The sequence below is a fragment of the Strix aluco genome, chromosome 4, assembly GCF_031877795.1.
Source record: "Strix aluco isolate bStrAlu1 chromosome 4, bStrAlu1.hap1, whole genome shotgun sequence".
Lineage (NCBI taxonomy): Eukaryota > Metazoa > Chordata > Aves > Strigiformes > Strigidae > Strix > Strix aluco.
The window spans coordinates 12,194,167-12,221,977 of record NC_133934.1 but is presented as its reverse complement, the minus strand read 5'-3'; the positions used below and the strand labels follow the sequence as shown (position 1 = coordinate 12,221,977).

The 27,811-nt window shown below is 40.2% G+C and overlaps 1 protein-coding gene across 1 annotated transcript; it reads left to right on the top strand.

The window, feature by feature from the left end:
* Positions 1–228: 228 nt before the first annotated feature.
* HTRA3 (HtrA serine peptidase 3) lies at positions 229–26,769 on the top strand. Its single transcript, XM_074822031.1, has 9 exons — positions 229–1,046; positions 10,272–10,371; positions 12,143–12,365; positions 13,051–13,245; positions 16,107–16,139; positions 16,816–16,930; positions 22,868–22,916; positions 24,706–24,801; positions 25,793–26,769. The coding sequence occupies exons 1-9, from the start codon at positions 623–625 to the stop codon at positions 25,956–25,958; spliced, it is 1,401 nt and encodes a 466-aa protein (XP_074678132.1). The 5' UTR covers positions 229–622; the 3' UTR covers positions 25,959–26,769.
* The last annotated feature ends 1,042 nt before the right edge of the window (positions 26,770–27,811 follow it).

Genomic DNA, 27,811 nt, shown 5'->3' with positions numbered 1-27,811 from the left:
GTGGGCCCCTCCGCTCTACCCCCCCCCGTAGGGAGCCCGCCCAGCCCGGCCCAGCGCAGCGCAGCCCGGCTGAAGGCTCCCCCCAGCCCGGCCCTCCGCGGCCCTGCGGCCCGCCCGCGGGGAGCCGGCCCTCCCCGGCCGGGGTGGGGCCTGGCCGTCGTTGCCGTCGCGGAGCTGCCGCCGTAGCTGCAGCTGGAGGCGGCGGCGGGCACGTCCCACATATAACCCTGCCGCGCTGCCCGGCGCCGCCCGCACTGCTTCCCGCCGCCGCCGGGGGACGGCGCTCACCTTGCGCGGCAGCTTGGCCATGGCTCGGCGCTTCAGCCCTGCGAGCTAGTCCCGGGAGCCGCTGAGCTGCCGCGCCTCGGACGGACTGAGCTGGCCTGGACTCTGCGGCTCTGTACTCCAGGCTCCTTCCTTCCAGCTGCTCCTTCTCGCTCCGCCTGCAGAAGCCCTGCTCGGGGGAGAAGGGGCTTTCCCGCCCGTGTGTGCATAAAGCCCGACTTTCCCTTCCCTCGCTGCACCGCGACTGCACGCTCCCCCTCTCCTCCACCTCCTCCTCTCGGGCCGGGAGGGCTCGCACCCCTTCTCCGCCGCTCTCCCCGCCAGCAGCCCGCCGAGGATGCGGGTGTCCCTGCTGAGCCTGTCGCTCCTGCTCTCCCTCAGCTGCAGCCCAGGCGCCGCGGAGCTCTCGGCGGCCCGAGCCAAGTGCCCGACCCGCTGCGATGTCTCCAAGTGCCCCAGCCCCAGCTGCCCCAGCGGGTACGTCCCCGACCGCTGCAACTGCTGCCTCATCTGCGCCGCGGGCGAGGGGGACTCCTGCGGCCGCAAGGAGGACCCGCCCTGCGGGGACAGCCTCGACTGCCGCTACCCCATGGGCAAGCGCTTCGCCAAGGGGGTCTGCCAGTGCAAGCTCAGCGCCCAGGTGTGCGGCAGCGACGGCCGGACCTACGACAACATCTGCCAGCTGAAGGCGGTGAGCCGCAAGGCGCTGCAGCACGGCCTGCCCGCCGTCGCCCAGGTCCAGAAGGGAGCCTGTGAATCGGGTAGGAGCATGGCGGGGCCCCCCTGTGCGGGGACGGCCTCCTGGGGCAGAGGGCGGCAGGGGGACGGCGCGGGCTGTGCTAAGGAGAGCTGTGATTTCCAGTGGCCTGGGAAGACTGGGTGGCTCCAGGGACTCTAAGAGGTTACAAGGCCAAGGCACCTTGCCCCGCTGCTAGTGATGGCTTTGGTGTGGGGAAGGAGTGCTCGGGGCCTTTCTGAACAGCAGAAGTTCTCCTCGTTGGTCCTCAGTCTGGGCTAGAGGAGTCAGCTGAGGTTTGGGAAGGTTTCCCCTCGGTAGCATGGCCATGGACACCTCGGTGTTGTTGTGCACATCACTGCCACAGCACTCCGTGAGCAGGAGGCACATGCACTCAGTATGGAAACGAGCTTGGTGGAGGCACTGGGCTGTCAAGGTAGGACAGTGGTTACACCCTCAGCTGTTGCTCTTCCCAAGGCAGGGCATGCTGGCAGGGCAAGCTTGCGCTCATCCTGCCAAGGCTGCCTTTGTTTCGTAACGTCAGCACTCACCGCGGAGGTGTTTGGGTGGCATTGCCTGTGCAGGTTCCGTTGCAGACGCTTTGCGCCATAGCCTGCACAAGCAAAGTGGGGATCAGGGAACCCTCATGCTCTGGCCTTCCCTGGTGGTATCTGGGAGATTAATTGCATTCACCTGACAGGCATCTCTAGGCAGAAAAAGCCTCTTAAATCCATGCAGCTCAAACAGGGCAGAAAAAGCACCAAGTAGTATATAAACCACCTAAAACATAGTCTTTTGCCTGGTTTGTTTTCACAAGAGGTTTTGTAGTCTTGTAGTGTCTAAAGTGGGAGAAAATGCCTGCAAACCTCCTTTACGGTTTAAAAGACACTTAGGATATTGAATGGTCTTCTGTTTGCAGTTACATACCGAGGCCTTTGCTTGGATATTGTGATATGCTATGGCAACTTCAAGCTTAATGGTTTAACTTCAGAAAATGTAGCGATTGCATCAGTTGGTAATCTTTTATAGTATTAAAATGGGTCATTTTATGGAAGTGTTAATGCTGTTAATTTCACATATTTACTGATAGGTTATTTTAAGGGTTTGCTTCTGCTACCTTTCTCATGTTCCTGGAAAGCAAAGCCATATGCATAGCGGAGCTTTAAATCATGCACTAGTGTTTCCATTATGTCAGGTGAACCACTGACTGTCCTGTTTATTCATAGATAGCAAACTTGCCAAGATTATTGGGAGGGGTCAGAGAGAAAAGAGCTACTGTAGTAGCCTTTCTGTGAATATGGGATATTTCATATATCCTGCTCCTGAGAGAAGGCAAACTATGGTGTAGAGGGAGGAGGTCAAATTATGTTTCTGGAGTTCCTTTAGGAGTATCTTGTCAGAGACAAGAACTGCTCCAAATGCCAGCCTGGAGCTGCAATGATCAGTCTCTCCGGTATTTTGTAGTCATAAACTGCTGTTCGCCTGTTCCTTTTCACATCAACATCCGTTAGCTTTAGTACTCCTAATATTTGGTTGGAACTGATCCACATGAAATAATCAGAACGTTTAATCAAAATGAGTGAGCTAGCCTGCATCTAAGGGCTTACGGAGTACTTGGGGTTTGGTATATATGACATTTTCTTTAAGGAATCCTCCTGAATCTACTGTTAACAGGCTTAGGAATTTGAAGCCGTGAGGTGGAGGTAACTTTTTTTTCAAGCAACTATTTTAGTGTTCATTTTATTTTGGCTTTATTTTTTGTCCCAGAAAACCTCAGCTTAGATGAAGCATCTGGTTCTCTGTTAAGTTTTAATTTTTTTTTATTCAATTCTACAGCTGCACAAACTGAAGCTCAAAGAAACCAAGTGTCTTGCCCAAGGTCAGACTGAGTTGGTGGTTGAGCCAGGAATAGAACTCAATTATAGTATTTTTTTAATTTTTTTTTAAACAATAACATTCAATGGCTGTAATGAGAGGTTTAGAAGAAAGTCAACAGTTTAAAATTACTGTCGAGTTTCTCTCTTTTTCCCTGTTCTTGAAAGAAGTCTGGCCTCAGATGACTCAGAGTTTGAAAGGCTAAGTCAGTTATGAAGTAAATTCAGTTTTACTTAACCATACATATATTAAAACAATCTCAGATAACGGTAACCTTACACAGCATGACTTAGGCCATTTTCAGAATGTGCAATGACCCTGAGGAGCTAGCTTTTGAAATGTCTGCTTCTGTCCATTTCCAGTTGCTTATGTCAATGCTAAGTTAGGTTCTGGCTGTGATAAACCAAGATAGGCTGAGAAAATTTAGCTGTGGTTTCCTAGTGACAGAATTCTGGTGAACAAGGATGCATGAAAAAGGAGTAGTAAAGGATAGAAAAGGATGCAGGAAGGGAGGGAGGAAGGAAACAGGTGCCGAGGATGACTGAGTGGTAATTCCAAAAGTGACAGAATTTACAATATTTTTTTCCTTGTTGAAGTCCTGGATTAGGTTGAAGAACAGCATGCCAAATGACAAGTTCTAGGTACAGTGTACGAAGGGGGTGTGTACTGCATGGAGATACTGGAACTCTTTCATTGATATTCTTCAATACGCCTATGCCCTGAAAACTGTTACTCATACAGTTAGCCTTACGTGTCTCAGCAGACCCCTGAACTTCTCTGAGATATTAATAGGAACAGTCTGCAGAACTCCTAGGCAAATTGAATCTATATGCTACAAATATTCTTTTTTTCCTCTTCAACACTAGATACCTTAATATATGGGAATTTTCTGAAGCAGCTAGCTTTTTCCTGCCTTCTGTTGCCTACTGTGAGAAAGACAAGATATTACAGGCTAGTGTGTAAGTAATGGCATAAACATTTACAGAAGATGACCTCTGTAATCAAAGACCTGTTCTTACAGAGCCCTGTTTCTCACTGCAGCAAATTTAAATTTTAAAAATGCCACATATCGATCTATTAAAGTCTCATACTCCTCAAAGGATTCACATGGTCATCTGTAATCTATGGCCAATTTATGTCAGACTCTTTCTTCCACAAAGTGCTGTTTGTGATCTCTCTGTACAGATTTCTTAGTACAGTTAATAATTCCCTGCAATGTTATTTTGCTGATGGCTTCTGTGAAGACAGTTCAGATGTTGAAAGATTTGTATTTGCTCACCTAGGATGTGAAATTAAAAAAAATTTTTTTTTAAAAAAATATGGGTGCTATCTTGCCAGTGCAGCAAGGAAAACTAAAAGATTGATTAGAAAACCTTTGAAGAAAGAAGTTCCAGAAAACAAGTACATTGGCTTTGACACTGATCCTTTGCAGGGTTCTGCCTGAGAATGTCTGTCCTCTGCGTTGTTTAACTGAAGTCACTCTCAGAAAGTGGTCATGATGTAAAGCCTCACCCATGTCAGTCAAATCTTTGCAAGATATGGGCCTAAAAGTGCAGCTCCCTAAACGAAATGTTTGAAATATGGTTAATGCATGAGCAGAGTCATTGCGTGCAGTTCTACATGGGGCGTTTGGAGTGTGCCTGTACGTAACCTTGAAGATGCAGAGGAACAACTGAGCGTATCATTACTTGCATTTCTGAGAGATTGGCCCAGTAAGAGATACTGAAGTCTCCTAGTGGTATTGTCATCAAAGCCTTACAGCTGCCTTCAGCTGTATTTAGGGAAATGCACTGCAAGGTGCTGGCTGGAAAAGCAAATTCTAGTCACATTCCTTTACTTGTTGTTTTCCTTATGTCTGAGTTTGTTTTGAGTTCCCGCAGGTGAGGATGGATATTGTACAGTGTTTGGTATATAATTCAGAGCATAACACCTCACTGCTTTGTATAGGATAGCTAACAGGAAAGCGGTGTTCTCACTGAGTCTCTGAGCATCTGAAGTCAGCGAGGCAGTGAGGTGTCTGTGCTGGAAGGTTTATGCCAGTCTGTCTCCATCTGACCATTGTGATTGCTGCACTGCACAAGAAAGCCACTTTGGTGTTGGTTCACCAAATTGTTTTCATCTGTGCACGGTAGATATCCATTGTATAAACAAGTCGCTTGAACCATAATGTGGCATTAAACTCACCAAGGCTTTATGGTCAGTGCACAGCTATGCAACTTGATCTTAATGCTGAAATCATCGGAAAAGCTGCCCATGAACCTATATATTCCAGCAGATGTTTCTGTTTTTTAAGCAGAGACATTATAATCTTTTATTTGTCTTTCATTTCTTTCCATGAAAGCACAGTAGGGACAGTGTTTATCCCCGGTGATCAGATCTGCCAGGTTGCAGTCCTTCCTTAGTCATAATAATTTTGCTGAACATACAGATCTTTTCTGAAGCTGGTTTTAAAAGGGAGATGGAGGAACAGCCTTGAAAGAATGACTTTCCCAGGCTCTCAGATTCTTAATGAATATAAAATTGTGGATTTTAATACCATGTATTGTCTTTAAGAAGCCATTGAATGTAATTTGATTTAATTCTACAGGGAGTAAGTTGGCAGATATTCAGAAACTTTCAGTCTTTTGCAAATGTAAATTGGTCTAGCTTGTCTTTAGTGGGATTATGATGATTTATTTCTGCTGGAATTTTTTTCCAGTTCTCTTCATACTAGGTTAACTCTAAAAATTTGTTGGAGTTGTTCCTGATTTACAGCAGTGTTAATGAGATTGGAGTGGGTCTGTTGTCTCTACCAGAAAGCAAATAAAACACTATTAAATTAACTCATAGCCTGTAGATAACATTACTATGCAGGCAGAGTCTTAAGCTGATAATAAGGATTCTCCTACCTGACAGGCACTTAGCTTTAGCCATGTAAATGCAATGTAGTTGGAGCCCATAGAACTGGAAATGTAAGATCACATTTTACAAAATAGGCTGAACATCTTTAGCTCCAGTTTATGTACTTACATCAAAATCTGGATTTTGAGTGTGTGAAAGGAGCTGGATAGCTTCTGAAAATCTAATCACTTAATTGAAATGATAGGATGGGAGTTCAGATCTGCTGAAAATCTGGTTGATTTGTGGGTATGGAGCAGACTGGGAAAATCTAGTTCTTTTGATTAAGAAATGTGTGGACAGCGAAAGACTCATACAGTGTAAATTTGTTTTTGCTTCAAGTACAACCTGGTTGCAACACCTTTGATATCTTGGTTATACAACAGTTAATTGGATTAAATTATGGCTTTTTGCCAAGATAAATTACCTTTGGTTAGTGTGAGATGATTTTGAGCATGCAGTAATAACATGGAAAATAATGATGTTATTGAGAGACCTTTGAAAAAATACGTGGCAAATCTCACTAGGTCAACAGGTCAAAATACACAAAGGTGCTGTAAACTCAGAGCTTTTACATTCACAGTCCAGCAGAGGTCTGAGAGCTGCGTGAAACTCTGCAAGACAGCAAGAGTATCGAGGTGGGGGGGGAGTTCTTACTGTTTTAGTAAGAACAGTAGCAGCAACTAGTGTCTACCAAATAATGCAAATTAAAGCATAGATTGAATGTCTGACATGAAGCCCTGATTCTGCTACTACAGTTAAAACGCTTCTTTTCAGGGCGACTTTATACAACTTCTTGTATAAGACCTTATACAACTTCTGTAATGTTGGATGTTGCTTCCTTCTTCAGTTTCTCAGGCTGCAATTCCTCCCTTTTAAAGTATATTGAGAACTTCTGATGAAAACCAACAGTTTAAAGTTAGGCACTAAAATGTTATTAATATTAACATTTCAGTTCCCTTAAATAGGGCTATATGTGTGCGAGTAAACATTAGTTTGCAGTTACCTCTTCCAAGTCCACAGTTTGAGTTCCTGACATGTCATATAATGTGTTTAAAGGTTCTTATCACACCCAGCTTGGAGAAAATTATTCAAATAGATTGGTTTCGATGAAGGCCTCTCAGCTTTGTAAGTCAGTTTCCACCAGTGTTTAGTCCCCATCAGACAACAGCAGAACAGCTCACCTCTGATCAGGCCACTAGATCTTCAGCTACACCTTTCTTGAAAAGTTTGCTTGTCTTATTCTTGATCCTCCTTTCTTTTGGATTTCCCTTTAATATATATTGCAGATTTGGATTCACTTTCAGGTTTGAGGTTCTAGACTCCTGCTCAGCCTGAGAAATGCTTTCACTATGGTATGGAAAGAAGACAAGCTTTGCTTCAGTTTTACAGTCTCTGCTCTGTGTTGCTGCATTTTATTTTCTTCGGCTCTTCCCATGTTTGCGTTCGTCCAATACCTCTTTCAGACTTTTTCTTTCTGCCTACCCCAAATCTTACCTGGAAAGCCACTGCCACCCATGATGTTTCCCTGGTGGCTAGTCAGGAGTGGTGCAAAACTGAGTTCCTTGGCAGGCATCCTGCTCTGCTTTTGCCCATGTGCAGTGCTGTGACAGTTTGTCATGGGCAGAACAGTTCAGCACTCAGCAGATGCAAAGGGGTTAGATGCCCTGACTCACACAGAGCTATGCTCATTTACACCAACTGAAAGCCTGCATTCACTGTGCTTTTTCCCCCCAATTCTATGCTAGTTCATCAGCTGAGGGGCTAGCCAACTGTTTTTCATAGATGTGTCATCATTTCTATTAAAATAAATGTGATTATAATGTTTTATCCTGTTAGTGAACACTGCTGTGTATGCAAGCGTTCAAAGTCATGTTAGTAGACTTCAAAGGATATACTGCATAATCAGGCAAGCTGCCTGTGAACTGAAGGTAAGATAAATCTTCAGTGGCCCAGTAAGCAAAATAAATAACAGTATATTGTGCTTACATTTGACTGTCCTCTCTGATTCTTGTTTGCGGTGTCTCTTTTAAACTAAGTGCTGAAACAAGCATGTTCAATTGATTAGAGAGATTTTTCAGTGTGTGTGAGAATGTACATAAAAATAATAGACTTAATCTAGTCCTGCCAAATTGTTCCTTCTGTTTATACTGTATCATATAAATCTAGCTTGCTAAATGTAAGCATGGTTTCTTTCCCCTCAGAAGTGAACCCCATGCCCAGTAATAGGAAAAAGAACTCACGGACTTCTATGGAGAAATGCCTAATTGTCTTGATCTGGCTTCTTCAATACTTCTTTTTCCTTGGTACTAACTAGTGTTGGGTCCATTCCATAAGTTCCTGTCTTTGCTTCAGGTCTTTTGGATACTGTGGTAATGTAAGGTCTCCCACTTTCTGACTTTGTAGGTCCTTTAACACTTTATTGTGAAAGCTTTCTGAGAGACTGTAAGAACTATAACAACTAGTTCTCTGTCACCCACTATCTTATGAATTTATTCAAAGAATAGAACAGTGAGACATCTTTTTTGTAAATAGGTTAGACTTCATTGTGCTGTAATCTTTATATTCATCCCAAGTAATTTACAAGTTACAATGTTTAATGATCAGTAAAAAAACCTGTAGATAAGGATTGGTGAAAATGATCTTTGAATTAAGAGCTACACAGAATACCAAAATGCATAAGAAGTCTCTTAAACTTCCCTCTTCTTTCTTTTCTGTGTATCTTTGCTTTTTGTGTGATGCCTCCTACCTACTTTCCTTTTAAAGACTTGGGTAAAGGGCAGCTGATGAAAGAAAAGAGTGTCCTTTCAAAAGACAGAATCTGTATCTGGACTCATTACTATGTTATGTGATCTAGAAATAGGCAAATCTAGAACCTTTAAAATCGGGCGTTGACTTGGTACACAAGAGCTGCTGTGGAGTAAGTTCATCCTTCAGCATGAGTTGAACTTGGAGCAAACCACGATGGTGCGAAGCATCACTTCTGAAGAGTTGATATTGTTTACAAATCAGAAATTAGAGCCTCTCTCTCCTGACTAAATGGCAGAAAAAGAATTACATCCCTGGGATAAACTATGTGCTATTGCACCAGATTTGAATAAAGCCAAAAATGTTATTGCTGTATCTGATTACAATTCATTTACTCCCTTGCCTAGATCCCATAGTTAATTTCAAAGCTGTGAACGTGAAAGATTGCTATTTGAGTGTGGTGTTATGTCCCCTAGTGTATGTTTAACATGTGTGGTGATATGTCCCCATGTATTATGGATTGCAGAAAGTATGGCATTCTAGCACAAGCAGTATTATTTGTGATGTTGCAATGTTAGAATCCAGGATGTTGTGACGTTAGAAACCAGGATGCTGTGGGCTTTTTTCCCTCTCTAAGATCTTCATTCCACAGAATTATATTCAGTATTCACAAATGCTGTGTATAGTGCTGTTTAATGTAGTACTGCACTGGCTTTTATCAGAGCACTTAGCATTTAATAATCTCTTGCTATGCCCAGCTGCTTGTGACAGCTTAAATGTGAATTTGCAAAACTTTTTTAGGTGCAAAGGTTATAATTTACAGCAGGTTTCTAATGTGTCTACTTCAGAAAATCCTAACTTGGGTTCTAAATGTAGTTCCCAAATGCTGCAGCTGTATCACTCAATACTTGTTTGGCCACATCTAGAATACTGCATCCAGTTTTGGACCCCTCAATACAAGAAAGGCATTGACAAACAGGAGTGAATTCAGGAGAAGGTCATGAGGATGGGGGTGGGGTCGGGGGTAGATGTACCTCCTGTTAGAAGCTGAGGGAGCTGGGCTTGTTCAGCCTGGAGAAGATAAAGGTTCAGGCAGACCTAACAGCAGCCTTCCTGTACTTATGAGGAAGTTATCAGAAAAATGGAGCCAGGCTCTTCACAGTGGTGCATAGTGGGAGGATAAGAGACAACGGGCATAAGTTGAAACACAAGTCTTAACAAGAGAGGTTCAGACTAAATATAAGAAGAATTTTTACCTCACGGAGGACAGTGAAGCAGTGGGAGAGGTTTCCCAGAGAGTTTCTGGAGCCTCCATCCTTGGAGGCTTGCAAGTCCCACCTGGACAGAGCCTTTGAGCAACTTGGTCTGCCTTTGTAGCTAACCAAGCTTTGAGCAGGAGGTTGAACTAGACATCCTGAGGTCCCTTCCAGCATGACTTACCCTATGAGCCTATGCATATTGGATAATAATTAGTAGTTGTCCCAAGAAAAATACTCCAGACAAGGCTTGTAGACTTCAAAGAAAGTCGAAGAACTTATAGCCAAGTGATGATGATGTTTAATTTTCTCAGGATCAAGCAAAATGCTGGATAAGTTTTGAACAATCTTAATGACTTTGATTCCTTTTCCAATACCTGTTAGGAGACTATCCCAGTAGGAGAAACAGACCAATTCAAAGCATATTTATCTCACCTACTTGGTATAAAAGAGTGTTGTCTTATTAACATATCCAATTCTTTCTGCTAGTATAGGTCACCTACAGTCCAGCAGCCCAAGATACAAATTCAACTTCATAGCAGATGTGGTGGAAAAGATTGCACCTGCAGTTGTACACATTGAACTTTTCCTCAGGTAATGCTTCCAATTCTTTGTGTTTTAATTGCATTATTTAACAAAGGTCTACAAAGACTTTTCCAGTGCAGTAACTTTCAGTTGGAATTCTTAAAGTTCACACAGTTCTTGAAGTTCTGAAACATTACAGCAGACTCATTTATCCAGAGAACCACCCATCTTTGGGTTTTGTTTCTATTCAGTCGATCTATTTTATCAGGCTTACGGTCTTTACAGTACTTTACAATACATATTGTCTGCCATAAAATAAGTCTGTCTCATTTTTGGAGGTCTCTTAAGCCTTCACTAAAATGTGTTGCTTGTGTTGTGCTTATTATCCCAGTTTAAAAAAAAAAAAAAAAAAGTCCAGAAGGTAAGCTGGAAGAATATAGCTCCTTGTTGCTTATTCTGTTTTCAATGAGAGGTGATTTTATTTTGGCAGGGAGAACATTAAGAAGTAGCATGTTGACCAGATGTAACCTATCTAAACACAGAAATGATTTCTGATAGGAAAAAAAATGTACTGAATTTGCTGACCAACACATACCAATATTCAGTGTACTGAAGCTGTAGCTGAGGTGGCAAGTTTAACACTGAGTGCTCAAAACAACCTGGAAGGCAGGTTTAACATTGAGTGCTCAAACCAACCTGCTGTCAGAACAAATCACTGCAGATATTATAGGTACTCCATTACCTAAATACCTTTCTGCTTGGAGTACTCTCGTTTTGCATAGGTTTAAACATTTCCTGGAGAATTTTTATAGGCTTTTTTAGTGTGCAAAATCAAGATGATCAGCTTTTCTAAGACATAGCTTTATACACAGGGTGATTGATCTTCTGAGAGAATATTACAGTTGAAGATGTTTAAGGTCTTTGCATATGTAGTTAAGATTGTTTGTTCTTTCCCTATAAGTAAATGTTTGTCCAGCAGCCTGCTGGGTGCTAATTGTGATACTGTCTTTTGGCTGGGATTGGCTCCAATTCTTTACTGCTGAATAGCCCAGAACTTTCAAACAATTTCCTAATAAGGACCACATCTTAGGAGAAAGACGAATTTGTGGACCTTTTCTCATCTTCTACTGCCCAGGCACTTTCTGTTCCCCTATCAAATCTATGGTCATTACAGCAGTTGTTCATAGAGAAAAGTCATAGTACTTTAAACAGTTTATAAAGTCTTTAGCTGTCTATATTGCAGTAAATGTTGTTTTCTACCAAGTCTTACGTATTGTTAGTGTTCTTTATTTCTTTTCTTTCACATTCCCAGTCTTTTCAGTTTCCAGACATGCTTTTTCTTGCCAGTCCACACTTGGGCTTCATGACTCCCTGAGACGTCACCTCTTTCTTTACTCCTCTGTCCAGCTCCAAGGTTCCTTTTTCCCTTTTTCCCATTAGAGGATCATTCCATTTGTCAGCCCTACTATTTCCTGTCATTGTTTTCTTCAGGTATAGAAGCAGCTACTGGTGGCATCAGATGGACTCCTCCTTGCCTTTTTGTCACCTAGCCTCTTTGCAAGGAAGCTTCTAAAAATAGACTTGGAAACCAAAGGAAAAGGACCCTGCAGGTTGTCTGAAAACCTCAGTTCCTATCTCCCTGGCTGACTAAAAGCAGTCACAATGTTCAGCAAAGGGTCCTTTCTTTGTCAGTTTTTTAAATTTAATTTTTGTAAGGGTTGTAACATTGGTCACCAAATGTTTTGTTATTTCTCAGGGTGAAAGGTGGTAAATGATTTCTAATGTAATCTTCTCAAGTTATGCTTCTCTTTTGAGTTATAATTACTTGCTTTGTGTACAGGCACCCTCTCTTTGGTCGAAATGTCCCACTTTCCAGTGGATCTGGGTTTATTATGTCTGATTCTGGTTTAATTGTCACCAATGCCCACGTGGTGTCAAGCACCAATGCTATATCAGGGAGACAACAACTGAAAGTACAGCTACAGAATGGAGATACCTATGAAGCAACTATCAAAGACATTGACAAGAAATCTGACATTGCAACAATAAAGATTCACCCGAAGGTGAGTGGCATAAACAGATGAATTAATTGAGAACCCTATTTCAGTTTCATTTAGTTTGGAGTGGTTGGCTGGAATATATGTTTAGGGATTCCTTGGAAATATATCTGGGGAAAACAATATGCTGAAATAAATGCCTGGAGATTTTTCATATCTTGGAATTAAATTACTTTGTCTTCTGTGCTAGGAACTACTGAAAACAAAGGGGAAAAAATGCAGCTCAGTTAATATGTGGCCATATTCTGCTATCTTTACCTGAAGACCCACGTTATTTTGGCTAATCCTTCTAGCTTTGTGCCAGTACGTGGATGACAAGGTGGTACATAAGATGGGGAGAGCAGCAGGCTGGTCAACAGCTGCTTTGTATGCTGTTTCTAGGAGCTGCAGGGAACAGTCTGCTGGAATATGGGGAAATCTGTTTCAGAATCTTGATGGCTCTTTTGTCTGGATGAAATTGCAAGGTACTACTGCTAGCAGTTTTGTTTCTGAAGACAGTTTAAAGCAGTAACACTGTGCAGTCTACTAATTTTACCTGGCATAAGTTTTGGGTATATGATAGTGAGTGGCTTTTACATTAATGTAGTGGAAAGTATATGTTCTTAACTTCTTGCTAGTTTTTGATCTTTCCAAACAGGTTATTTTCAGATATAAACTCATGCTTATTTCTTTCTTTCTGTGTTTATTTAAGAAAAGACTACCAGTATTGTTACTGGGACACTCTGCTGATCTGAGGCCAGGAGAATTTGTGGTGGCGATTGGAAGTCCATTTGCCTTACAGAACACTGTGACAACCGGTATTGTCAGCACTGCTCAGCGAGATGGCAAAGAACTTGGCCTGCGGGACTCAGATATGGATTACATTCAGACAGATGCTATTATCAATGTAAGTACTAGGTATGTGAGGACCTGAGCTTCACAGTCCTGGGACCTTGAAATCCACACCTATTCAGCAGAGAAGTGTGTGCTCTGAAAGGTGAATCCACTAAATAAAAGCAGCTTTGTTTAAAATCAGTGATAGGCTCTTCTTTTTATGAAAGATTATGCAGCGTCTGCAAGTTGCGTTCAGGCATTAGTGTTGTGAGAGGTATGATAAATAAAACTACTGTCTTTGAGGTTGTCTGTGAAGACCCTTCTAGTTGCGTAGATCTCACGCAGTAACACGTAGTTGTACAGACCAACAGTAAATCGGCACATTTCTGTCTGCTTGATCAGCTGATCTGGCCAAGCAAGCTGTAGAATAGAATCACAGAATTGTCTAGGTTGGAAACGACCTTGAAGATCATCCAGTCCAACCATCAACCCAACATTAACAGTTCCCAACTACACCATATCCCTCAACGCTATGTCGACCCTACTCTTAAACACCTCCAGGGATGGGGACTCCACCACCTCCCTGGGCAGCCCATTCCAACGCCTAACAACCCGTTCTGTAAAGAAATGCTTCCTAATGTCTAGTCTAAACCTTCCCTGGTGCAACTTGAGGGAGCCAAAGTCTCTTTCATCTCCATGCATTAGAACCAAATGGAGTAGTCAAGTTGATAGTATCTGCTTCAGTTTAATGACAGGACACCCAGGTAAGAGCTTAAGGAGAGGTTGGGGGGTTTTTTTGTGTGGTTCTTGTTTTCCTTTTGCACATCACATACTCCAAGTAAGAATTTAGATGTAAAATAACATAACATAAAGTTTGAGATACAATTTGGAGTTAAGGGTCCTAGCACTGCATGTTGTATAGAAATACATGAAAATAATGTCTTCAGAGCAGCTTGGAGGGATCCAGAGAGCTTAAGTAAAGCCCTTGGGTGTGTATCTAACTTGTACTGATTCTAAAAAGAGCACTACACACATATCCGAGGTAGAAAATGGCCTGAAATTTTACGGCTTAAACTGTTATACATTGAAAGGAAAATATTTTCAAAATTTCTTTGCTGGACCTCAATGTCAAATTTGACATAACAAGTCATAATGCTTAAGACTTTTACACACAAAGTGCTTCACAAATGTTTATCGTCACAGACTTGTTGAGAGAAATTGTATGGGGAAAAAAGAGGGTAATTACTTTTGGTGCTAAGATATGTCATTTAAAAAAAGCAAGCTTTTTCAAAAAGCTTCTGCATGATCCAGGAGCTGAACCTCTTAAGGCATTTAATTGGAATTACTCTCTTCAGTTGTCTAAGGAGAATAGGAAAACTTAGGCAAAATTGGTTACTTGGGAGCATGCGCTGAATTGGTGGCAGAGACAGAATTAGAATATGGGATTCTTGACTTCACGTCTATATGCATTCCTCAAGATCAAACTGCTTCCTTGTATATACTTAGGCATTCACTGCCCTTAAAAGCTAATGAGGAAGTATAAACAAGGTTAGCAGAGTGTGTCAGATACGCTAGACCAAATGGAATAGTGATAGCAGAGGAGGTAAGGAAAATGACAATATATTTGAATTACTTTGCCATCAGAGACCACAAAATATGAAGATAGTCACTGGCATAGGGATGCTTTGTGCTTAGCTAATGCACTAGTTTTCTCTTGAGAATGGGAGGAGTTTGAGAGCTGGTCAAGTCAGAGCATTCCTGTGGCTCAGCCAAGAGTTTCCTGCAGGAATGTGCATGCAGCTGCATTCTGAGAAAGGCTAGGACAGCAGGAACATGGGGCAGGAGAAAACAGGGCCATATGTTCCTAAATGAAGCTATACTGCATGTGCCGAAGGTTGTCCATTATCACATCTTTGAAGCAAAGGACAAGTGAATGAAAGCTCATATGCTGAGGAAGGCTGAAAAATCATTATCTTGGTTCCTTTGTGTCAGTCAGACATAAAAATCAAGTGTGTAGCCTCTGATCACTGAAAAGATAGAATGTAAGAAACTGATCCCTTTGTTTAAACTTGAACTTCAAAGCTATTTTAAAAACTTTAATGTCTGTTTTATTCTTCTGAGAATCTATAAGGTTTGCCCAGTACTATCTAAGTGTAAAGAGTTTATATGGCTCGTGTTGCTGTCATGCATCGCTCAGCTTTTGTTTCTTTTGAGTGGTAAGTTGCTGCTCTTGGCTGTGCAGTAGACCTACTTGAAAACTCTGGCCTCGCTCAAAAACAAACTTGTTGAGCCAACATGAGGATGGACAAAAAACTTCTCCAACTCTCATTTCCTCTAGTCCTGTTGAATGTTTCCTTTGAAGGCCATTAGGTATTAGGCAACTTTGGACTGCTCAGAGCTGCTATATGCCCCTTCTAGAGAGGGCTACAAGTCTGTGGTTACTAAATCAATCCTTACGTAGTACCAACCTCATGTAGAGCACTGTGTTATCCGGTGGAGAATAAGAGAATGACAGTGTTACAAACCAAAGTGATGAATAAAACTACTGAAGAACTGGATGGGCACCTTGCTGAAATACAACTTCAAATAGCAATTAATTATTTCAAAACCTTGTTCTGACAGTAGAAGAATCTAAATACTTGTTTTAATTATTTGATGATTCTTCTTAAACTTAGGGTCTAACTATTTGGAGTGTTAAGTTGCCACTCCTAACTTAAGGCCTGTTTCTGAAAAGAAAAAAACATCATAGGAGGTGTGAACCGGTAGGGTAACACCTACCTATAATCTTCTGTGATCAGTATTGTGTCCTTCAGTGCTACCTAAGAAATGACCTGCTCTCTTTTATTTACTTATAAAGAAAATACTGTTTGACATAAATATTGCATTTCTTACAATGAAGCACCAATTTATTGTTCCCTTATGTCATTTTTACAGTACGGCAATTCTGGAGGACCTCTAGTTAATCTGGTAAGTCCAAGTGACTTGGTTTTTGGTTTGTTTTGTTTCAAGAGCTAGTTTGAAAGAAGTGGGAGAATTTTATTTTCTTTCTTTTTTTAAAGATTCATAGGTCATACCAGCTTCTAGTCATTCAAGCTAGTGGTAGGCAGGTACTCTGAAGCTAATAAAAACTGCAAATTAAGTCTCAGTTCATACAGCATATAACATTTCCCCATAGAGCAGAGGAAATTTTACACAGAAATGAGGAAAATGGGCTCTGGTAGGAGCAGTTATGCTTGTTCACACTATGAAACCTGGGATGCATGGCAAAGATGGGACCTGGTTAATTTGCACAACTGATTATTTTCAAATAGATTGCTTTAAACTAGCACTGATTTTGCAGGTCGGTGAATTGTAGCTGTAGTGGTAGTAGTGACTCCACTGCCTGCTCAGTGGAGGGAATCTCTTGCTGAGTGGTGGGATGGACTGTGGATGAACAAACTGTACTGTAATCTCTTTGGCATCACAGTTAAATGCAAAAGGGATTGTGAATCAGAGCCCAGATCCTCCCTTATAAGTAATGTTTATTTCTTGAATGATTACAACACTCTAAAATTTCTTACACCAGCTTTTAACGTGAAATGCTAGACAGTGAGCTGAACCCTGTCACTTAGGAGCAAATTAATTGGGTGCTGTCTCTCAACAGGATGGTGAAGTGATTGGCATTAACACCTTGAAGGTCACAGCTGGAATTTCTTTTGCTATTCCTTCAGACCGCATCACTCAGTTTCTCACAGAGTCACATGACAAACAAAGTAAAGGTAAGGTCTGCAAGAAACAGTGACATCTTCCAATTATTATCATGATCTGTTGGTGAAATGCCAAAAGACACAGATCTGGGATCTTACTGCTGAAAGGAGCAGCATTATTCTACAGTGTAGAACACCATAGACCTGGAAATAGAAAACAGCTTCACAGAAGTGGGAGAGATGTTTTATTACTCAAACCCCTGAAGAGTAGACGGTATCTGTATAAATCTGGGAAAAAGGGCCTCTGAGGGTAGTGAGGACACAGATGAGTCATTACAGTCTCAAATAATCTTGAGAACAGATGGTGACTGGTTCAAGGAGTCTTATCCTCCTCTTTCATATACTGTCCAAGCAAAAAGGAGATTAAGGTGTACTATGGAGAATAAAGTAAAAACTTTTTAAAACACTTGTTCACAGGTGAAGTGTAGTGTGTGCACTGTCAGTGGATAATCTTTATTTTACCATGGTCACCTAAGTCAGTACTATATAATGGGATATTGTGATAGACTCTCAGATCCTGGTGAAAGAGAGCTGTGTGCTAATTCCAGAAGAAATACATGGGGAAGGAGTGGGGAGGCAGAAAAAAAGAAAGGCCTCTGCGCCGAAGAGCATATAAACCTAAATATACCAGCAACTGAAAACTGCAGTACTCTGGACTTTTTTTATGTGCCTGCCTTATATCTGTTGCACTGTACAAGGTGTCATACTATGTGCTGCACAGACAAAGCTTATCTAGTAACGCTTCATCCAGGCCAAACCTTCCTTTCTCTTTTGCTTGCCAATTTATCTGTCCCCACCCTGCTCATCTAGTATCATGACTGTTGGCTGCTGCTTCTCTTGAATCTTTTTGATATTAATCTTGTCTTCTGAGTTCATCCAGCCTCTCATATCAGGGTTGTTTCCCTACACCATTGTCCTCTCAGTGTTCTTTCAGATACTGTTATTTCAGAAACTTCCCTTAGTCAGAGGTTTTTAAGTTATGCATCTGCTCATATATTTGAGACCATCACAATTCTGATGGGTCCACTCCTCTGTGTTTTGCTGAATTCCCGAAATTAGATTGTTTTCAGTTGTTGATGGGGGGGGGGGTGTGATGAAAAAAGTTATTAATTATGTACTGAAAAGTACATTTCAAAGTAGCTGACTTAATTTTGTTTCAGCCAACAAGTCAAAAAAATCTGTTTATTTACCCAGGTTACTTACTATTTGTTGACTTCTGAGAGAAGCAGGTCTGTATCCTTGGTGATGTTACCCTTCAGAACCAAACGAGTCATCTCAAAACAGAGGAGAGCAACGGCTCACCCTGAAGGCATGGCTCTAGAGGCATGTGCTGAAAGCCCATCATCTGTCAGGGGGGGCCTGGTAAATGGGGCTGGAAAGTCAGTGAAGGCTAGAGATGCCACCACTGAAATGAGCCACCTCGCTCCTTCAGGCACCTTTGCCTCCAGAGAACAATGAACCCGCTGAGCCCAGCTGGAGGGCCTAGAGATAACTCTACCTATGGAACCCTAAGAAGAAACAATAATGAAAGATTCAAGTTTACTTACTCCTAGCATCAGTGTGACTGTCATTGTTTGGCATACCCTGAGCAATGGCAGTTTAAAAAGTTTTTGGGTTTTTTTTTTTTTTGCTTGTCTGAAGTACCCCTTGGCCTTTTGCTGCAGGCAAAAGAACAGTCATTTAAAGCCCTTGATGCATAGAGAAAGATCATTTCTAGGGGATGTTTTCGCTATATTTGAGACTTAGTTTGCATTGTTTAGGCCTTCAGTAATAGTTTTCAGGTTTGTTGTATAGGCATTATTTCTTGACATAAGAATTTTATGTAAGCAGAATTTTTGGGATGTTTTTATCATGTTTTCTCTTCAGTTACGTTTCAGTAGTTTCAGTGGGATCCACCCTTATGGTACAATTAGGTCATAAGAAATAAGTTTAAGGTTACTACCATTTTGCTCTAAATATCAGATTGCCTGAAGATGATAAAATTCCCATAGGAAACCACTCTTTCCAGATTTACTCTGGCATATGGGAAATACTCAGAATATTGTTTAATAAGCTTGACTTTAGTCTTTTAAATTTCAGTTGATCAGATAACTACCAGTTTTACATGGAAGGCATGTATTTTTGAAGTCACATCCATTGTATATAACTGCAAATACATGATCTACTGAAGTACAGGAGTGGAGACGGGGGAAAAAGGAGGGGATGGCATTTGAATGAATTACTTGCATTGATTATTATTGTCTAAACATTCTATATTACCTAATGCATGGGTAATACATAATAATACATAATGTATTTTGATGAAAGATTTGCCACACTGCATAAAGACAGTTGTCTGTTGAATGATCTTGAAAGCCTTTGCTAATTCGGGATTTATCAGTAATAATGTTAACCTACTTCTATAGTTAGGAATTCCTAAACTTGTGCATGAAGTTAAGTCTCTCCATCTATATCTCAGTTTTAACCATCTGTGTATTCTGTCTTTACTTTTGGAAGTCATCTATATACTTAAGCATTGACTGATTATTTTTTTTTTTTAACTTCAGTGTCTTTTAGTATCTCATAGGAATTTCTTTTTCAGCCTTGGCTCTGCTATCCCTAGATTAGACTTGAGCAGAACAGTAAAACTAGAAAGTGTTTGAACATGTATCCTCTAGGACAGAAGACAGTAAGTTAGCAATTTGACAAAATATTAAAGAGAAAATCCGGCCTAAGAGGTCAGCCTGGCCTCTCATATAATGTTAGCAGAAAAGTGAATAAACCTTGTTTCAGATGGGTAAGGAGAAATGGGGGAGCTCTGCATTGGCCACACCCAACAGGTCATTTATATGTACCCTTATTTACATCCCCAGAACGCTTTTTTAGTTGTGTTGAAACTGTGTGCTTACCTGTGTATTTGATTGTTACTGATAATTATTAATAGTCATGAGGGCTTTCTGAGTATACATGCAGACTACTGAGTAAATTCAACTATGCCATTTATATGGAAGTACACTGCACATAATTCAGCATTATAGACTCAAGCTCTTTTCGTGGTTTCTGTTTGGCAGTGGAGTATCTTTCTTAAATGCTTTCAGGACTACTCATGCAATCTGCAAGACAATCTGAGTGCAAGAGGGGTGAGCAGAGAAGTAGGAGTTTTGCCTGCCACTTGAATAAAAAGTGCAGGTTTCGTTTCTTCACTCAGAGATCTTGGCGATATCCTGGCCCCACTGAAATCAACTGCAGTGGGGATACTCGTGCCAGTTACTCATGCCCGTAAGAGTTTGAGTACCTGACCCCTTAATTTGGATTTATCAGTTCTTCTTACCACAGTTTATAAGTCATAAACACTTTTGCCTTCAGCCTGGGTTTATCTGTCTGGTTTGTATCGCTATTGTTACAAGCATCAATAAAAAAAGAATAGCAAATGCTTTCCTTGCTGTGGAACAGAAATCTCCATAAATAGTGAACTGCTTCTAGATACTTGGGGTCAGCTGCTTGTGACTTTCTATTAACACAAAACAGATTTAAGTTTAAACTAATGGTCGAGGCTGGTTTGCTTGACTTCGTATGACTGGAATCAGTGTTTAATGTGTCCTGGTGTTTACAAAAATGAAATGCAATTTGAATATCCTTCTCTGGTGTGCTCTGCTCCAGCTTTAAGCTGCGATGGTTTCATATTTGTTCAACCTTACTCTTTCAACGTATTAACCTTCTTTTAACTACTGTTGGGATTTCACCCTGGTGACGCACTTAGGTTTACGAGCTTACTTTATTCCAGTTCTCGTAATTATTTTTTTCTTCTGCTTCATCATTGCACAGATTGCCAGAATGACAGGTTTTGTGACTTTTTATTCACAGAACAGATGTAAGATGACAGTGGTAGTTCCAGGTGCCACACACTGCTCTGCCAATGTGACTTAACCCTGACATCAAAATGCCTGTCCTTTGGGGTGATAAAACACTACAACTGGTTGTTTGTTCCTGTTCAGTCTCTGCTGATACTTCTAACAAACTGGACAATTATATTACCTCTGATCATTGTTGATGAAAAATTTGGAGTTTTGTGTAAGATGTTTGATTGGGTTAAATTTGAATGGAACAGACTTTAGCAAAACAAAAGGCCTGCAGTTTCTTTACCTGTATTCTTATGTATGAAAGGGCTGGGGGATGGGAAGGGGGGGAATCTAGACTCTGCTGCTAAAATAATCCATAGCTCATAGCTATTAGTTTTACTTTATGCAATAGCCTGCTACTGTTATCATATGAACCGCTATTTGCAGAGTACCAAACATCGTGGAGAGGAGGGAGAAGGTGATTTTGAGTTTAGTGCATGAACATGGATGAAAATGTAGCCCAAACTGCCCAAAGATGAGGTGGAATGAGACTTTTATTTGTGAATAAGTCTGTAGTTACCAGATTGTTTTTTCCAAAAGCCTTATTTTTACATGTATCATTAGCCACTGGGGAAATAATTCCCTTTTAGATCAGCGGCATTTCTGCTGTGGTTTTTCATTCTTGCCCAATCTTCTCCTTGCTGTTTTGTTTCTTCCAGATCAATTTCTTTTGTCCCTTCCTTCATTTCTGATTTTTCTCTCATGTAAACATTCCTAACTCAGCCCCCAGAATATGCTTTGTGCTTCTGCATATTTCTGCATCATAGAGGCAATGACCAGCAGCAAACTGTTTAATGCACAGTAAGGAAATTGTTATCAGAGAGTCTGTCATCTATGTGTCTCGTGAAGACAACTTCATTATTTAACTGTCCACATTGCAGGGACAGGGGCATTTTCAGGTGGGAGAGTTCTCAAGTTTGGATATTTTTAAAAAGTGAAAACTTAGATTTATGACATGTAGACTAGAGAAGCAGTATGAGAGTGCTAGTTCATGGCCATGCCCAAGCTTTTGAGACTTTGAGTAATTGGACTTCTTTGTGACACTCTTACTATAGCTGATTTTGATCTCATTAGTTTCACTTTAAAATACAGGCAAACCAGAACATTTCAGGAAATCAGGGATGATAGTTACAGATGTAAGATTGTTCAGAGTGTAGTAAATCCAGTGTTTAGCAGTTGACACTTTCACTGACACTAATGGGAATATTGGACATGCGTAAGATTCAGGACTAATTCCTTTACTTGGGACTATTTTTCTTGGAAACATAAGAGTTCCATGAGACTCTGTACATCTCCTTTTCAAACTTTGTCCTCACATGAGAACATGGAGAAGCTCAGAGAAATTGTGAAGTAGTTATGCTGGAACAAGTAAGGGGAAATACTGTTTCACACCGGATATAACTAACTACTGAAGCACTCTCTTCAGGAAGTCATCAAACTGCTTTTTTTTTTTTCATAAGACAGCTGTGCAATATCATGACTACTAAAAGCCAACTACAGAAATGTGGTGCTGTTCCCACAGGAGTGAATTTTCACTATTTAAAATTCTGTAGAGTCCTGGCTAAGGTCTATGGGTTTTTTAAAAACTTGTGGTTTTTTGGGATAGAAATAAGCTACATGCATTAGGATCAGTGTGAGGTTTTTTGTTCTCCTTTCTCTGAGAGGTGGAAATTTTAATTTCTTTAAATCCCATTTCTACATTTTAATGAGAACACTGTGTGATTAAATTGTCTTGACCAGTTTCAGATGAAATGGTGGTTACAGAATTTTCCGTTTACTGAAGCTGTGTGATACTAGATCACAGATTTTTTTCCTGAATTTCCTGAAGGAAAACTCTTATGGAATGTAAATGAGCTTCTCTCTCACCCTCACTTGCAGAGAGGGGGGGTTGTGATTCTGTACACCAAGGCTAACCAAAATAAAAAAATGACCTCAGTGTAAATGTGTATGATTTCTCTTTAGTTTTGTTAAAAGCTGATATATCCTGTTTTAATTGACAGGTATTTTGGGTCATTAAAGTAGTTATTTTTGTCACTGTCTAAATTTCTTAAATATCCTCTATTATTTTCAGATGGGAAGAAGCGTTTCATTGGCATCAGAATGCTGACAATAACACCCGCGTAAGTATCTCCAGAAAGGTAATCTATATGATCATGCATACAAAATGTGGTCAATAGTAGTTCAGAACTTCATTCAGCTGTCATTACAAATCTCAGAGAATCCAGAAGTGTGTGTTAGCTTCTGTGGAGTCTGCAAACATTTTAATGATATTGGTGAAATACATGTTCTGAGACCTGGAAAATCAGTCGGTTATTTTCAAAATACTAATAACAGAGAATGTACTGTTGGATAGGTGAGGGAAGTTAGGAAGAGCCTTAATACTGGTTTTGGTTCTTGATGAGGATGTCTGGAGTTACACTAGGTTTTAGGTGACATTTAAACAAGCTGCTGCTCTCAGATGACCATGAGTGCCAATGATAGATTAGCTGCCTGAGGATTTGGCAGTAGTTTTATCAGTGCCAGTGGAGACCATATGATGTGAGATTTGATATCTAACTCTTAACTGGAAAGAAAGTATTTGCTAGGTGCAGAACTAAAGCTTCATGCCTCCATATTAACAAAGACAGAATATGGACACCCTCCTCCAGTTCTTTACTGTCTTTTCTCTCTCATGTTGCTTTGTGTCTTGCTGTTACCTGGATATATTCTGGGATAACAAATGAGGGCTCTTAATGCTTGTGTTCTTTCCCAGCAGTAGGCATGTTTCCAACGTGGCAGTAGACTACAAAATTAAAGATGACAAATTCCACCTGGGGTTTTAGTAAAGCCATCTTTGTTTATTGAGTCACACTCTTGTGATCCTCCCCAAATGGTCAGATCCTCAGCTGGAATGAGCCAGTGTAATGTCATTAACATCACCGGGCCACCACCGATGGAGAGAAACTCAGAATGTTTCTCTGCGTAATTGTGAAGTGAACACAATATAAGATTTTACTGCTTTTGTGGTGTCTAATAAAGCACTGTAAGATGTCTCCAGGTCTATTTTCAGGAAAAGACTAATTCCCTTGGTGTGTTTGTTTTAGTCATTTAATTCTTAGTTTCCTCAGTACAAAATCAAATGAAGTGGAGCTGCGTGCAGCCATTTTGGCTTGCTTTCTCTCTGAGGGACCCAGGTTTTCATGGCGGACAGCAGAGTATTCTATCATTAGTTAAAACCCTTTATTTTTAGAAATGGGTTTTAACCCACACTGTACACAGACCTGAAATGATGTCATCTCCTCAGAAATGAGAGGATGTTTTTAGAGTCTCTATTTGCAGCTGGTTCCTATCATCTTTCTTTAGAAAAGGATGCACAAATAATTCCCCAAGAAAACTTGAGGAAGCTGAAGTTTCCTTGGAAAACTCTCACAGTTCCAATCTATCTGACTGAAGTTATCAAAGGTATATTGTTCTAGATAAAGACAAATTAAGAATGACTTGCAAAATAAAATAAGCAAAATAATTCACAAATTTCTGCGCCATCACCAGCATTAATTCTTTGGGCAGGAATGTCTTTTGTCCCTGCACAGCACCTAGGACAGAGTGACTGTCCCTGTGCTCTTCCACAGTGCTCTCTGTGCTACTGCTACAAATAGCAAAAGTCAGGTTCTTGCAGGACATGTATTGAGACCATTAAATAGAGCATGCTTTGCACAGGTAAGTACTTTTGACTCTCTTAAAATCTGCATCACTTGTTTTAATCCAAATTCAAATCCCTTACACTGCCATCACAAGAAGAAGGGGCAAACAACTAACTGTTAAGTCATTCATTTTTGGTCACAAAAAAATTGAGAATAAATAAGTAATATTTTTGAATGCTACTGCTTTTGTAGTGGAATCAAGTGCTGTATAATTTTGTTCTTCTTTTAGCTTGGTGGAAGAATTGAAACACAGTAATGCTGATTTTCCTGATGTCAGAAGTGGAATTTATGTACATGAAGTTGTTCCAAACTCACCTTCTCATAGGTATGTAGAACACATTATTTTCTTCACCATAAGTAAATCTTCAAATAGATACTAGTAGGTAACATTTCTATTTATATTCAAGTACTTCCTCATACCAGTCTTGATTTGTAGTTAAACAATTTAAAATTGTGCATTTAGGTTAAAAAAAAAAAAAAAGTTTAAATATTTGCGCTAAGATTCTACTCACATCTACAAAAAGTGGAATATTTCAGTATCAGAACTTTTTTAATGACATTATGAAACACTAGCAGTGTGCAAATTTAAAGAACACCCCAAATACAATGAACCAAATTTTGTTTTTGAAAAGTATGTTGAATGTTAAGAAACAGAAACTTGGATTGAGTTTAAACAGGATGGCATTCACATAAGACACTGTCAGAGCTATTATCTGAGACAGTGCTTTATGTTAGAGGAAGAAACTATTTTACAGAACAGTTGGAAAATAAGTAAGACACTTCTAAAAATTACTTCAGGAATTTTTAAGAAAATGGAAAGGCAATAAAAGGAGTTATTTTGGATTCCATTTGATCAGCAACAGAGAAATAATTTACCTGTAGTTCAGTTGGTATGCTTTGCTAGTCTTGAAATTTTGAGACTTCTTTAATTTCCAATGCTTAAAAATACATACTGGAGAGATAAAAGCATGTTCTTGCAAATGGATGGAGTAGAGTGAGTCAGTCATGGCTAAAAGTCTTTTCTATTTCTCCTTTGCTGTAGTTTTGTGGAAGACAAAGAGAAAGCTAGACAACTTTTACTGTTGGTGTGTTTTTGCTGTTCTAGAAGAAAATCCTCAATGAAATAATGCAAGACTGACTTTGCATTTAGCAAGTACTACTGATTATTCTTCCGCAGTCAGAAGGGTGGAATTTCCTTTCAGTGGAAACTAAAACAAGTAAAAAAATTTTTAAGTCAGCCAAAGAGATGGTGAATAGTTTTTGTACTTTCTCTCTGCATAGAATGCATACTTACTACCCTTTCCTTGTCTTTGCAGAGGAGGGATCCAAGATGGAGACATCATTGTTAAAGTCAATGGGCGTCCTTTGATGACTTCCAGTGACCTGCAAGAGGCTGTGATGAATGAATCCCCTCTACTACTTGAAGTTCGAAGAGGAAATGATGACTTGCTATTTAACATTGAGCCTGAAGTTGTCATGTAAATATAATTGAGGAAGCTCTCACCTTAATTAAACTCACTTATTCTGGAACACTAGATACCTCCTTTACAGCTACAGTAATTATACTTCCTGTTGACTAATGACAAGGTGGACTAACTTAATTGCCTGAGCCATTTCTGTACATAGTAGCTAGAATGAATTCAAATGCCATTTATAAAAGATTTAACTTTCAAAGAAACTTAAGAACTGTGTTCTGGGGAGGGGGGGGAGGAAAACAAATTTTGGGTAGCTGGTAAAAATGGGGTCCTCTTCCAGTTCCTGCAGGTTCAGAGCAGATTCAGTTCTGCATTTTGAAAGACCAAAATACTACTGGAAGTGAGGAAACATGCTGAAAGGGGAAATTATTCTTAAACTACAGTCATGGCTGCAGCTGAACCAAGCTATTGCAATGCACAATTGAGCTTTTTTTTTATGTAATGTTTTCAATGTGAAACTAGTATTGGCAAAGCTTGTATTTGTTCTTAGTGCTCCTGTGCTACATGTCAATGCAGGTAGATTAAATCTGTAAATACCAAAAGGAACAAAAATGGTATCAGGCTATAGAGTGTTACACCTAGGTCATGCGATTTTGGAATATAGTAAATGATTCTTATAGAATTAATGCCTTATTATATATAAATCAAAACGATGTGCTGAACAAAGTTAAGTTTGAGAAAGTGCACAATTTTTTAAGAATTTGATACAAATTAGTTTTGCATTTTACTGGTAAGCTTTGCTGTAAAATTGTTACACTACTTTTGGCTTGTACTGTGTATGTTTCTACTGTAAGGAGATTAAAGTTTACACAAATAACGTGTTGGTGTAAACCTCTTTTTAAACAGTATGTCTTCCTTCCCTCCTGTGTCAGACTGGAATAGACTCTCCCAAGAGAAAAATTTTACAGAAAATTGGGCCCTGATGTTATGAAGACTCTGGCAGCCCTATGGTATAATTATTCTGCCTTATTTAGACTATGTTTAGGAATGCTTTGCACACAAGTCATTTACACTGTTTTTTTAGTATTTATGAATTATTCTTTGATGTCATTTAGCAAGTATCGAGCTGGGATCCTTTTGTCCTCAATTCTGCCTGTACGTGACAAGTAGAAAGGAAGCACTAGTAACCCTGTTTTACAGCTAGAGCATGTGAGACTTATGTAATAAACTTAGGACAGAAATTGCTAAGAGCTAAATCCACACAGCTATCTTATTTCTTGGCAAATATTGCTACTGTTCCCCAAAGAGACAGAGGCGTATCTCTATCTGAAGGATTTTTTACAGCAAGCTGTGCTTTCTAGGTTTGGTTCTTGTGTCTTTGTTTAATTCCTTTTTGCATCAGAGTATATCTTTGGGGCAACTAGAACCTTCCTTTTAGGTTGCCATCACATCTAGAGTTTCTGGCTATACCAATTGACTTGTTTGTGACAACCATTGCACCTTTGGATTTGTACAGTTGAAAGGTGAATGGGCTATATTCCTCTTAAAAAAAGTACTGTTTCTTTCCATCACATTATCACCCATGTCTTTAATAATGGTGCCGCACCCATGCTCTTGCTAAAAGAAGAGCTGTTTTCACCCCTCCAACAAAAGATTCTTAGGTGTACCTGTTGAGTATTCCGTAGTCAGAGGGATTAACTCCTTTCCATTAAGATACAGCCTTAGCATCTGAGTTTGCAAAATGCAAAAGCATTTTCTGACCTTCTGATAGCTGTGGCATGCAGAAGGATGCTGTCATGGCTAAATTCAAGCCTACCCATACATGTGTACCATTTTAGGACTATCATTTTACATTGTGAGGGGTGTTCAACCCTGTGTCTATTGATTGATTAATATTAGACAAGTTAAAATATTTCCATG

Excerpts from the sequence above, each read along its gene's own strand:
- HTRA3 (XM_074822031.1), top strand. The coding sequence starts at position 623 with ATGCGGGTGTCCCTGCTGAGCCTGTCGCTCCTGCTCTCCCTCAGCTGC. Across the intron at positions 13,246-16,106 it reads AGACAGATGCTATTATCAAT|TACGGCAATTCTGGAGGACC; the intron begins GTAAGTACTAGG and ends TCATTTTTACAG. Across the intron at positions 22,917-24,705 it reads ATGCTGACAATAACACCCGC|CTTGGTGGAAGAATTGAAAC; the intron begins GTAAGTATCTCC and ends TTCTTCTTTTAG.